The sequence below is a fragment of the Protomyctophum bolini genome (assembly GCF_963924005.1).
Source record: "Protomyctophum bolini genome assembly, chromosome: 9".
Lineage (NCBI taxonomy): Eukaryota > Metazoa > Chordata > Actinopteri > Myctophiformes > Myctophidae > Protomyctophum > Protomyctophum bolini.
Window position 1 is genome coordinate 39,380,872 of NC_137870.1, and position 14,763 is coordinate 39,395,634.

A 14,763-nucleotide genomic window follows, 5' to 3' on the forward strand; every position below is an offset into this window, starting at 1 on the left:
TATCTGCTTAGCTCAGCTCCATGCTGACAGGATCATGCAGTATGATAACCTACAACACCCCTCTTTGTAGGATCGACACCATCATGGGGTCAACATGTAGTTTGACCATTATTTGGCAAATATTTGCAACTCTCTACCGTTTTCGGCATTGGTGTGGGTCCAAGGAAAAAAGGTTTTACGTTTTGAAAGTTTTACTTTCCTACAGACATGGGCGGAGTTAATGGGGGTGCAGGGGGGGGGGGGGACCCCTGCTTTAAGAGACCGGCATCACTATGGTTACAAATCTGCCGTAAAGAAGGTCGTCTCTGGGTGACTAACGTGAGTTGTTGTGACTCTTACAGTCATGTACATGCTGCTGTGTTGTTATCCCGCCGAAGCTCTTCAGTAAACTTTACTATTTTGATTATAATCATTAAGGACATTCGAGACATTATTACAAAGATGCCCTAAAGTGAACTATAAGAAAACACTGACAGCAATCAGGTAAATAAACAAACTTGCAGGATTGCAGTGTCCCGTCAATGCCGGTTGTTGTTGTAACTTGTGGTGTGCTTCTGACTGTAGTTTGTAATCATCTCTCTTTATCATGACATGATGACTCGCTGTACGGCTGTACGGCTGTAGTGCGCGCGTGTGTGTGTGTGTGTGCTACGCCCATGCCTAGTACAGATGTCTGTAGTAAAGACGGGGTAGTAAAATTGCAATCAGTGAAACAACCTTTAGTTTGGACTGCACACAGCCTGTGCAGAATTAGAATTAGAAGTGTGTTCCTGATCTGCTGAACGGGAAATGTGTTTCCTTGTTAAACTGTTTACTGGCAGCCCATGAACCACCTTCTGACAGAGACTGTGGGTGGCTCACAGCTATGTGTCGCAGATGTTTTTAGTGAAATAAGCAACCACGTCTAAGAAACAAGCCCATATATATATTATAAACAGTATATAGCTTCACGCTACGCTACTGCCCGTCTCTTGTCTGTATTAAACGTTTGAGGGGCGTGAGGGTCCTGTTGTATGTATGAGTCAGTGACAAATTAGAGAACATCCAAACAGGAAGCACGTCGCACATCTCAAAAATGTCGACGGGTGCGGGACAAAGATACACATACCAGGAAGAAGGTAGGAAGTCCGCACACCTTTCTTTAAGCTCCCATCAGTTTTATTCGTCACACCCCACAGAAAAACCCTGCAGCAGCTCATTTTAAAAAGTGTGGACATAACATTTCTTCTTTACGTTATTGGGGCATAGAGAAGGTCGAGAGACCGTGGTGGTGACCATAACAGACTTTTACTCCAAAGTGAAGCCTATTATATTTACACGCTTAACACTATGGCGCCTCATGGCCTCAATGAGGAATTTGATGATAAACCATCTGTGATTTCTCTGCTTTCTTTTGTTTTCATTTATTTTAATCTTTATATTGTACATGTATGTGTGTATATACATAGCTTTAATCTCTATGCCTTTTTGTCTTTATGCCATGTCCTTTGATTTGTACTGCAATTACTGTACCTTACCTGTATTATTGGATTTTTATGGTTATCATTTGTAGGCTTAGTCGTTTCTTTGCTTTTCTGATATTTATTGGTTTGCATTTAATTATTTATTTTCCTGCACCATTGTTTCAGCCCACCCTAGACTACTTTATTGGTTCTACTATTGGCCTTTGTGCCTTAATTAATATAATAATATTTCTACTTGACTATGCTCTACAAATGTATGTTTACGTCAGTAGATGTGGGGGTGTGACTTGACTACTCTGATTACCTTCATTGCAAAGACAGCTTGTCGAACCTGTACTGTATATAAAACACGCCTATACTTTGTTGTATACTCATTCCTGATGAAACGTTGAATCCTGATCCTTAAATAAAAATTGATGGGAGCTTAAAGAACAGCGTGCAGACTTCCTACCTTCTTTCAGTGACAAATTAGCCCTTCTTGATTGTCTCGATCTTAATAGGGGTGCGACGGTTAATCGATTATAAAAAAAATAATTAACAGACTAACCAATAGAATAATCTCTGAATTAATCAATAGTTGCAGCGCTAATTCTTTGCTCCACCAATTAGACCCACCAAAGGCCACGGTCACGTCTCAACATGACGTGCGTTGTGAGCTTGTAAATCAGCTATTTTTTGCAATTCCACATGAAGGGAATTATAAAGGATTTAATCGGTTAAACTTTGTTTAAGGCACTGGTCACTGACAGTGAGTCCCTCGTTGAATTCCACGTGCTGCCAGGGGGACCATTTGCTGTTCCCCGTCTATGTCCAACTCCTTGCCAAAAGATAACTTCAAAAATGTGTTTGACAGTTTATGTACTCGAGGCTAATGGCAGGTGCTCCAAAGTATCAGTGTCCAATGCTGATCACTGCTGTGTGCACCAGGACTTCACCACTGGCTTTAGTTTATGCATGCTATTACTGTCAATAGTTTACTGCTTATTGCACCGTACAGCTTTCATTGATTTCTTTCCATTGTTTTTTTGATTTTTTATATTGTTTTAAATTCCCGTACTGCCACCATCATTCTGTTGTGTGTGTTGTTGTATTGCACAGCAGTACAAAGGCAATAACGTTTCTAATCTATCTTCTTAACCCATTCTGACCTGGCACCCATTTTGGTGTTAGCATCATGTTATGCTTTAGCTATTGAAAAATAGCAGATCTACAAGCTCATATCGCGCCACCGAGTGGCGCGATACGAGCTTGTAGGTCTGCTATTTTTGAAAAATCGAAGAACGACTGACATTTTTAGAATCTGATCTCAGGTCAGAATGGGTTCATCAGACCAGTGTGTGTCCAGTGGAAACCTCGTATGAATCTGATCTCAGGTCAGAATGGGTTAATATATTTTGGCTCTCTCTCCCCTTCTCTCTCTCACTGCCTCTCATAATTTTTCCAAACACACACAGAATATAGGCTCCACACTAGCAATCATTCATTAATACTGCCAGAGAGACTTTGGACAATTCAGGACCACGGACAGTGGCCGTGGTCAATCAATTTAACGCCGCACCTCATCACAACACAATGCAACTTCACCAGAGCAGAACGTCAACTATAAAAAAAGAACGCCGACGTGCATTTTGCTAAAGGACTGTGAGGAATATAATAATAATAATAATGCAGACCTGCCTCAGTGATCACCAGACTCCAGACGATAGTATATCAGTTTCGGCTGATGTATGAGCCACTATTTGACTTTTTTGACAACCTCTGCATCGGCAATAATGTAGCAGAGGATTTGATTTATAACCACTTTCAACCTGGCATCCCTATTTTGGGCATGGGACAAATCTTCAAAAGTTAAAATAAAACAAGCTACAAGCTCACAACGCACATGCAATGATGTGACACGTGAGATTGTAGATCTACTATTGTTTTAACACTTTTGAAGCTCACAAAGCAATGTAGTCTACTAGTGTGAGCTTGTAGATTGATTGATTGCCGATGGCGAAGTATAAACTATAGTAGCCGTGTTGGACGAGCTCTACTTAAAACCTTTATTTTGCTCACTACCATTCAGGCATTCTATGTTGTGACCCAGTGTTTTCTCTGTTGGAAGTTCAGCCAGGCCAAGGACGATGAACGCAAACAGTGCGAGAAATTCTGTAGCAGATTTGAAAAGAGTCCCAAGAATAGTGAAGTTAAAGGAACTGGATTCAGGCAGGATATTAAAAAATCCACAGTCTACTGAAATAGTTAGTGCTACACCCAATTCGGTGATGTATCTAAAACAAAAACTACATCGCATGGATGCACCTGGGACGTATCCTCAGTGATGTATCCCACGGTCAGCAGGGTTTTGGGTCTCCCAACATCATACCCCTCACTCAGGTGACCCAGCCAGGGTGATCAAGTCCCGACTTACGTCCCAGTAGCTACCCTCGATCAGTCCCATTAGGGAAAAACCAGGGCCACACAATCCGTTCCTCCTGAGCTACTCTGCCGGGACTGGGAGGTAGACCATTCTGGCGTGTGGAAGGACTAGGCTCTGTGGGTTGACTCCTGTCCGGGCCCCTCCTACGTCTCACCAGGTCCAGTCCTGCTCTCACCAAGTCCAGGCCCTGTGCGTTGCACCAGACTCCCAGCACCCGGCACTTTATTCAGGAATGGTGGATTCTCGAGCCGCAATGGTTCCGCAGGCTCCACCTTGCCCTTGGTGGTGCCGCAGGCTCCGCTTGAGGCTTGAATGGCCCTCCTAAAGGCCTCACCGTGGGTTTGTTGGGCTTCTTCCTCACGGAAGACACAGGCTGGGGCGCCAACCCATACTGCCCCACGGGTGCCGTCTACATTCCGGCTGCCACCACCACTATCAAATTATATGCATTATGTATAGGGATGAACTAATCAGTGAGGACTCCCTGTTCGGGCAACGCTCCTCTCACAGACAGCAGACTGAATAATGAAGTGAAACCAAATGGGAATTGACGCTGCACTTCAGGTTAATCCTTTGACGATGTTCTTTTCGTTTATTTTTTCTTTTAATTAAAGTGTTTATTATGTTGTCCTGCACAGAATATACAATATAAAATATATAAAATAAATCACCTCTCCTGGACAACAAGGAAATCAGCTCTACTTGACAACTCAAGGAGAGCTGACTCAGTGCTATGGCCTCAAATCTAAAGCCCTGAACCCAAAAACCTGACTTTAGGGGGGAATGTATAATAATTGTTATTTTGATCAACATTGGCCTATTATCTCTCCTAATTGTACCAACGTCAATACAGCATGGAATTGTGGACAACATCTTATCCAACGGTAACAAAATATTCTTTCATTTTGAGTCTGAGAGGCAAAATCTCTTAATGGTTGGTCCATGGCTCAAATGCCGAATCAATAATGGACCTTGACATGAAAAGGGTTGAAAACCACTGGTATGTACAATGTACTGCTTATATGTTCACTGAGAGTATGCAACCGCCTGTCCTTCTCTTAATCAGCTGACAGTAGAGCACGCTCAGCTCGGGATTTCTGTCCTATTAGTATTTAAATGAATACATAAACGTAATAACAGACTTTACTGATCTGTTGGTATAATAGTCTAGACAGCTGAATTGACACTCATTCTAAAACGCAGAGCGAGAGAAAGCACCAGTGAAGCTGCTACAACAGATACATACATATTAGTTCATATAGATTTATGCAGGCGACCGGGCAGACACAGGGGACCAATTAAATACTTTTACTGACAACTGAGAGAACAGACATAGAATCACAAAATAGGACCATATGACTACATTCCAGAGCCATTGTCTTTAGTTTGTCTGTTACCAAAGCTCTGGAACGTTCTGTCCAGTAAATTGATGAATCATTTGTTTGTAATGGACAGTTTGGACACTCCCAGTTAAATATTAACCACTTCCCAAACAATTATTTTCTTTTGAATAAAATTCTGTTAAGTTTTCATCAGCAGAAACAGCACATCGATGCTGTCCGGCAGAAACCAGCTGACTCATTTTTTCCTTTTCTTCAAAGGCTCAACGCTATTGAACATCCTTTACGTCTGTGTGTTGGTTAAAAAAAGATATTGAAACAATAAAAAGTTTTAAAAAAAGCACTTCTATCAAAACCAGCTAACTCCATTGGATGCTCAAACTGTCTGCCAAATATACCTTTTCAGACCATTCCATTTTGTTCTCCATGTTTGAAATGAAATGCCCAAAACAAGGAGCAGCCGGTTGAAGTCTATAGCAGTGGTTCCCAGGCGTGTTTGGGGTGGTTCCAGGAGGTCCCCAGCTCATTTTAGTTAATAGCATCACAATCATTTTAACCACTTGAACCACCTTTGGCTATTCAGATCTACAAGCTCACACAGCGCATCACTTTGTGCCGCACCGCAAGCTTGTACATCTGCTATTTCTGAGTTTTAAACAAACATTCAATTCCCATTGACAATTAATGGAGAATTTTACACCATAGTGTCCGAGCAAATAGGCATAGTGCCTAGTTTACGTCAAGATGATGTACGATGATAAGAGCCGCCCGTCACTTCACACAGGTGTGATTTTATTGAACTTGCATACATAAATCTTCTCTTCTGGGCGTCCCTGTGGTACATAAACCTTTTCTGATGGGGGGATCTACGTCCTTGTCATGAAAAGGTCTGAGAACCACTGGTCTATATGGTGAATCAATCACTGGTATTAATCAGGTATCTATCTATCACTCAGCAGCTTTTAATCTTTAGATCTCATTAGGCATTCTGCTGCTCGTACGCTTTTCTCAAAGCGTCTCATTAGTGCCCAGAGCCGTCGATGAGCCCAGTCGATATGGAAGATGCGCCTTTTACTTTGTTTTAATGACTCAAATTCCTACTGTAAACTCTAATAAGACGGTGCCATCGATCCCACAGTCTGGAACACAGGCAGCGATTAGCCACCGGCTTACAGCCGGACTCCCCAGAGAGAGAGAGAGAGAGAGAGAGAGAGAGATGACAGAGTGAGAGAGAAAATGGCCATTTGTTTAAAGGAAATCAAATTACACCAACGATCGATACTGCACTGCCTTTCTGCTGCCAAAAGTATTTTAGTCAGTCAGTCAGTCAGTCAGACTATGTGATACTATTAACAGTGGCACCATTTATTTAACAAAATAAAACTACAAAATGCAAACAGCTTTGATACTACGTATCCTTCCTCATTTTTTTTACTTTGTGTTCCCGGATCCTTCTCTTTTTTATCATGTATTGATCCCGTTTTTTTGATCCGTGTGAGCACCTTTTTATCATTATCACATCCTGCTACCTCCATTGAGCACCTGGTTATAGTTCCTCTTTTTCTCAGCTTTGATACTACATTGACATTGGGGTGGAAACCTCATAAAACTGTATACAAGCTCAGAGCGCTGATAATGTTAATATGTTTGTGTGACGCTCAGGTATGGCGTTAATTTATGAAAAACCCTGTCCTCGCTGTTCTGGCTCATCTACAAGCTCACAACTCGAATCGTTGAGATTGGTGGAGAAAAGGAGGGGGGCCAATTAATTAAGTATATACGACAGACTCCTGGGGGGATGTATGAATAGGCTACACAGTCTACAACACTACAGGATAACCTCGTCAAGTCCTTAGGACTGTATTAATGCACACAACTGTATATATAACTACTGTATGTATGATGCATAATGTATTTTCATTCAGCATTATGAGGGCAAACAAATGGTTTCGACCAGAGGTTCCCAACCACTGGTACTGGACCCCCTCTGAGTCGCCCAAAAAAGACAAAAAAGTGGAATGAAATATTTATATTAATACAGGTAGTTCTTCTGATGCAAGCAATTGGTTGCAATTGGTTGAAATAGGCTCTCCAGCCGTGCTGAAATGAGCATGACAGCACACCTAGCCGTTAATAGAAGATTTGAGGATGGATTAACCACATTAGAAATATTATCAGTTGTGCCGATTAGACCGAGTTTCGTCAGAGCAGCAGACAAATTGGATTAGGAATGGAACAAAAACAACCTTTTCCTCCTGTGTTAATAGCTGAATAGGATGGGGCAGGTCTACTCTACGCTCCTGTATTTTAACATCAGTTATTATGGTGGTACTTGGAGACAGAGCCACATATTTTCTGTGGTGGTACTTAAACCCCTGGTTTAGACGATGAAGCTACAAAGACCACATTTATCCAATGAAACACTGATATTCTGATCAAAACAACACTACTAATAATAATAAAGCCTACGTAATTTCATGCATTATGCTTAACACAAGACTTAAAACAAGAAACAAGATATACACTATAGGCATTATGATATGAATAAATAAAAAACTGAAACGTTATAGTATTCCAGGTAAGATAATGTATATTGTGTTCATTTTAAAAAACATTCTAAATTGGGTTACTTACATTGACAGCAGGGTTGTGAGCAGCAGCAGCATCAGCTATAGGACGCCAGTGGATAAAACGTGTCCCTATCCGTTGCTGACTCAGATCACACTGAGAGAGAGAGAGAGAGAGAGAGAGAGAGAGAGAGAGAGAGAGAGAGAGAGAGAGAGAGAGAGAGAGAGAGAGAGAGAGAGAGAGATGAGACACACACAGAGATGCTGGGTGAGGGAGGGAGGGAGGGCATGGGGAACCTTGGACAGATGATTTAGTGCTCTGTTCAAAAACACATGACTGTAAATTGTTGTACACAGCAAACGGATAAATAAAACCGTTAAGGTTTACAGTATATGACTGTGTGGAGACTGGAGAGTGAGAGTGAGAGAGAGAGAGAATATGAGTAAGAAAGATATATGACTGAGTGACAGAGAATATGACAGACACAGAAAGAGAGGGGGAGAGAGACTATTAGAGAATTATATTCTCATATTATGAGCGAGAGAGAGACAGACAGACAGACAGATACAGACAGGCAGACATACAGACAGACAGACAGGCAGATGCTGGTGTCGGGAACTCATCCATAAAACCACTCAATATGGACTCACAGCCCGCCTATGTCTGTCTTATTGTCTGACTGTCTTAACGTCTCTCTCTCTCTCTCTCTCTCTCTCTCCCAAAATGTTTTTAACTCACTACAGTATGTAAATTATTAATTGCGAACTCCAAACTGCTCGATCGTCCATAAATCACTATTAAACGATGTTCTATATCTCACGAGCATTTTATATAATGTGTTTTAATGTTAATTAATGCAGCTTCTAGTCTAGTTAGTGATACTGTAGCCTAGTACACATAATTATAGTAGCATATAGGCTACTCGCCGCTACTGTATGTGCGTGCCGTGAATCAACAACACTGCGGCGATCATATTTCACAACTTCTTCATTTCCGAGGAGAACGTTTCACTCAGTATCTCAGATGTTACACTTACAGTAGGCTACTTACTGTAAGGTACGGTCCAACAGAGCCCGGCCCCGGTCTCTGTTCAGGACAGCTGTCCGTAGCACTGGCTCCATGCTTCACTGAGTTGTTGTTGTCACACACATTTGTTCAGCATGGACTCATTATTCATGTTTGTGTTGTTTCTTGTCTGTAGGAAGTAAGACAGAGATGATTCCGGGTACTCCAGGCTCCTCCTCCTCCCAGCGTTATTTCCCAACCTTTGGTCTGTCTGTCTGCATGACAGTCAATCTGACAGCCTGACTGACTCTGCAATAACACAACTTTTACACAATATCATTTCATTTTGTATACAGTAAAAAGTCACAGCCATGTATGATTCAATCAATTCCAATGCAATTAATTTAAATGTTTTAAATGAACATGCATGAAAATAAAAATCTGTTAGTTTTTTTTTTCTTTTGGCCAATTTATTTAGTTTTTATTAAAAAAAGAAAAACCCTAATATTATGAAAATCGGACATTAATTGTCTGGCATACTATATGGGAGGTCCCAAAAGATATGACCCCCCAAATAAGGGGTGGGGGTCAGTTGAACCCCATCATTTTCTGACAGTTTGGTCCCTATATGAAAGCCAAAAAAGCCAAAAAATCACTTTTAGCTAAAAAATCCTACGGAAATACACATCGTACCACACTACAACTGTGTTCAGCTCCTCACCCGCCTCATTTGCTTCATTTCCTTTATTTACTGAGGATTGCATTCACACCTGCACCGAATCGTAATCAAGTGCTATCTCATTCAAGACACTGAACTTGCAGATCTGCCATTTTTGCCATCTAAATGCATTATATGGTTACATGGGCACAGGTCTCCACCAGGAGGATAGAAGAGTGTTTAATGTTTAGGAGTAATTTAAACATATTTGTGTGTGTGTGTGTGTGTGTGTGTGTGTGTGTGTGTGTGTGTGTGTGGAGTTCCTGTAGTTTCCAAGGCAGTGCGTCAATCCGCACCCATCCTTATTACAACATCGCCATCTAGTGACTAACTGTTGTCATGTTCTGTTGCTTGAGGTCTTGAATCTGATCTACCAGTCACTTCTTTGCATGGGAGAACTGTGGGAACTGGTGTTCTATCCTGCCAGGACCTCTGGTTTATATCCTACCAGGACCTCTAGTAGCCTACTGATGGTTTTAGATATATGTCCTACCAGTACCCGTAATGATGGTTTTATATCCTACCAGGACCTCTAGTAGGCCTACTGCTGGTTTTATATCCTACCTCTACTGCTTGCTTTCTATCCAATTATATGGTTGACATCATCTGTTTTTATTATTACATTGTTAATTTGTGATATCATCAAACACATGCACAAGGAAATACACATAATGAATAATAAGGATAAAAGGATAAAACATAGCTATCCTCATGGCCATACGAATGAATGAGCAGAGAGATTGGGATCAAAAGCAGAGGCAAGTGTAGGCCTACAACTGTAGAGCTGTCATAGACCAATCACACACCTGGCCCAGGTGCTCTGGGATAATTCAACCTTGTGAACATATAGCTAAAAGGATGTTGTATGATGTAAGTAATAAAGTACAGAAAAGTACAAAAGCAAGTCAATTGCCTGCAGTACATAAAATGTACTGCATCTTGTCAATGCAGTGGCACTAATGAGCCAGCAGGTGGAGTACAATGACATGACATGATCCATACTCTGGGGGGACCATAGAGTTATGAGATATATCGGGAGGAACATTTGCCAAACATAGCAGATCTACAAGCTGTGTGTGAGCTTATACATCTGCAATTTCAGGGTCATTTCCGAATTCCGGGTTTAAGTGGTTCAAAGTTGAAAACCACAGTCAAACATCTTCGGAGCTATAGGGAATCATTTAGGTATATAAAGTAGAACATGACATTGTGTTTTGCTGTGTGGTGGTTTGATTGTATCTATATTGTATTTTGCGTATAGGCTTAGGCTAGTACTATAAATTATTTCTCAGTGGACAGTACATTAGGCTATTTATTCTATTCATACTGTAAATGTCTTATATACGTATTCATAAAGTAATTGTCTTGGATTGTGACTGAGGTATAGGCTACATGATACATACTTATTGATTATGCATATTGTATATTGTTATGACAAATAGTGTATATAGGGCTGCTGAGTTGTTTGCATAATAATAATAATAATAATATATACGATTTATATAGCGCTTTTCTGGGTACCCAAAGTCGCTTTACAGAAAGAGTACAGACATATTTATTAGAAAACTATTTAAAAAGGTTTAAATTTAAAAGGTTAAAAACTAGAAATCAAAATCAAAAGAGGGACAAACAAGAAGGGGGTGTGTCAGTGTGTGTGGGGGGGGTTATGTAGGGAAAGCCAGTTTGAAAAGGTGGGTTTTGCATATAGGCTCTAATGCAGCCTGACAATGAGTTGCTGGTTCGATTCCAGATGTCCTTCATGTCTTCACTGTACTATCCAACACAAAGTCAGAAAAGCCCCCCGCCTCCCCTCGAAATAAAATTGATCACCTTTGACCTTTAAAACACATTGAGGGCGAATCATGGCTGAATGCCACTTTAATAGAAGTCATGAGTGACATTCAAGGTGTGTGCGTGTGTGTGTGTGTGTGTGTGTGCGTGCGTGCGTGTGTGTGTGCGTGCGTGCGCGACTGTGCGTGTGTGTGTGTTATTTATCAGGTCGGGTGTCACTCATCTCTGAGTAAGTGAAACACGATGCTGCCAAGATCTCATTCAGTCTCATATACTGATGCTGTGTTTGTGTGTGTGTGTGTGTGTGTGTGTGTGTGTGTGCGTACGTGCGTGCGTGCGTGCGTGCGTGTGTGCTTCTGATGTATAGTGATGTCATATACGCTTGCCATTGCCAAAGTAAGTATAAGTAAGTAAGTATAGAGGCTTTAGATTCTGGGCCTATACTACATTAAAGTTTTGTGTTTGCGGCAGCTTCAAAGAACTGGGTGGTTATGCCCAAATATGGACATGCCAGTCTTCAAAGGATAACATGCAAATCTGTGTTGTTATGGCAACGGTTTCTGTTTGCGGCTGACGTCAGACCAGAGCTTGAACAATGGGACAGACACCGAGACAGAGGCACTGAGAAAGACAGAGACTTGTTAGCATTGGGATAAACAGCACATGGTTATCCTGAGGTTTTGTGCACCGTTCATAGTCTATATGTAGCCTATATAATTCCGACGTGAAACTTGCAATGATGAACCGGAGAGACGCATTGAACAGAACAGACGCAGGCAGTGCTTTAGAGGTTCAGATCGACACTAACAGCAATAACAACAACACTAATACAGTCTGGAGGTCTGGAGGTGGAAGTAGAGCACTGGCCGAGACCAACCAGGCAGCTGCAGCCGTCATGGAGGACGGACGCGATCTGCAGGATGACCCCTTTGTTCTAGCACTGCAAGACAACATTCGCAGCCGTGTCAAGCAAGCTCACGTCCTCAAGAGGAAGCTCCAGAGGCAGAAAACATCCCAGCAGGTGGACTGTGAACAACGATCGCACGAGTCGCCTCGACAGCCTGATAATTCCTACCAGCGGCATGACTCCCATCTGTTATCCCCCTCCTCCTACCTGGGTGTTTCCAGTCCGCAAGCTGACAAGTTGGAGGCCCCGGACTCCGACAACAATGGAGAACATAGAACGACAGAGCAGCGTTACCGGCAGCAGCCCGGTAAAGACGTGAAACACGTCAGACACAGACTGGCCAAACGTCAGATCCTCACAGACAGAGAAATGATATCAGAGCTTCCAACCAGAGATAAACCCATTTCTAAAACGCTAGGAGCTGCAGGAGACAAACCGAAAGAGGGAGATGTCCCCTGGACCAGTCCACGTGACTGTCCTCTCGTCCAGCAGAATGTTCACCCAGGACAGACCAGAGCTGCGTCTCGTGGTGGTCTGGTGACTGACATGGTCCCCAGGGAGCATCCCGGAGCCGGTTCGAGGACCAGTCCCACAGTCCCACGGGTGTTTTGGAGTCTGGCCGATTTGCAGGAAATAAAAGAGCAGCACCTGTCTCGGTTCGCCAGGCTCCGCCGTCTGTTCATGGACATCGAGAGAGAGCAAGTGAAAGAGCGTCAAAAAAGAACCGAGCGCCTGGAATGCGCCGCGAGGATCAAGAGGGAACGCGAACAGACACGACTGAAGGAGGCGAGCAGCCTGCGGAAGCAGAGAGCAGCCGCGTGGAGAATGGAGGAACGAGAGCTGCTGGTCCTTGAGCGACTCCAACTGGAGGAGGAACAGAGGGCAGCGGAGGTGGAGGAGAAGAGGAAACCTCAAGTGAAAGACAGAACAACGTTTGCCGAGGCCCTGCGAGCTCGGCTGAGGGAGCGGCTGCCTCAGGAGAAGGTGGTGGACCTTCCCCCTCTCTGCTGCTGTGGGGACGCGTTCTGGGACGCCAACCCAGACACCTGTGCAAACAACTGTGTCTTCTACAAAAACCCCAAGGCCTATGTCAAGGCTCTGCAGTCTGCGGTGTGCGGCGCGGGCCTGCAGGAAGGCAGCTCTGCTTTTTATAAGCAGTTCTGCGTGTAACACTACTAACAACGCATAATATAACCATAGTATGGTACATGACACCTGTCTTAAGACAGGTACAATAATGATGCAAAGCCTCACAATGAAGCTACATAATAGTAGTATACACCTGTACAATAACCTGTGCTATGCAGAACAACAAACTCACCAGCTGGTGACCAGCACGTCAGATCCACATCCCTGCAGTATCTGCTGTATAGTCGAGGTCTTAATTGCTTGCACCCGGGCGGCAGTGGCTCAGGGGTAGAGTGGCTGGTAGAGCAGCCGGATGGGAACCATGCAGTTCCATCCCAGAGTTAGTGTCGAAGTGTCCTTGAGCAAGACTCTGAACCCCTGATTGCTCCTGGTGTGCAGGTCGGTGCCTTGCATGGTTTCCTCTGCTATCGGCATATGAATGGGTGAATCTAATGCACAATCTAAGCAACATTTAACATGCAAAGAGGAAGGTTTAAAAGACAATCGAGGATAACAAAACACACGCGCGCACACAAACACACACACACACACACACACACACACACACAAAACAGAGATTTTTTTTCTGTGCTCCCCTTACACAAATTGCTTGACATACATAAATAACTCAACAAAATAAAAATAAAAACCAAACATAATTTACCTCAAATAAAATCAAAATAGAATACATTGTTCTAACATAATAGCCTAACATAAACAAATTAGGAGCTACTACTAGCATGCTGCACTCTTCTACCCTCTCAAGTATAGCCATGATTTAATTCTAACTCCAAAGGTGCTTATAGGGTGGGAATTCGTTTGGTCTCTGTGTGCAGGATGTTCCATTGGATACATCTATAATATGCAACGCAAATTCTCTGGATTCTTTATTTTGATTGTTCTTTTTTGTTTGTTTGTTCTTTTGTTTTTCTTTTTTGACTATCATTCAGGGCTCTGACAGGCAGCTGTAGGGAAAAAATCCTTTCTGACAAAGGCGATGCGCATGATGCACATGATGCATCTAACTGCTCCTAAACCCTCTTCATCCGTGGCAGAAATAAGACACCGTTCCAACTGATCTCACTGAGGGTGATAACCGTGAAAAACTGTAACAAAAACCACATAATATACTTTTAAATACAATGAAACAATGAAATATGAACGTCCTTGTCAGCTAAACAAACAATAAAATGTACACAAACAATAAACACAAACAATGGCAATATAACTTTTACAGACAAACAAAACTATTGGGAACGTACCGTATGTGCCTTCTGCACAGATTATTCAGGAGTTCAGTTAAGTTCTTTCCTATTATATTATTTTCTCTTATCTTATCTTTGTCATGTCAGACTCTCTGACATGAGAGAGCTCCTCTCTGCAGCTCTGCTGTTTGTTCTGATCTGACATGCCCAAGACCC

General features: G+C 42.5%; 1 protein-coding gene across 2 annotated transcripts in view; it reads right to left on the reverse strand.

Annotated features, from left to right (window-relative positions):
- The window catches only part of il1rap (interleukin 1 receptor accessory protein), a 45,684-nt gene extending 36,700 nt beyond the window's left edge, over positions 1 to 8,984 (reverse strand). For both annotated transcript variants that reach the window (XM_080772825.1, XM_080772824.1), the window contains exons 1-2: positions 8,844 to 8,984; positions 7,860 to 7,949 (exon numbers count right to left, since the gene is read on the reverse strand). In XM_080772825.1, the coding sequence (XP_080628951.1) occupies positions 7,860 to 7,891 (32 nt within the window). In that variant the 5' untranslated portion in view covers positions 7,892 to 7,949; positions 8,844 to 8,984. The remainder of the gene's footprint in view (positions 1 to 7,859; positions 7,950 to 8,843) is intronic.
- Between the last annotated feature and the right edge of the window lie 5,779 nt (positions 8,985 to 14,763).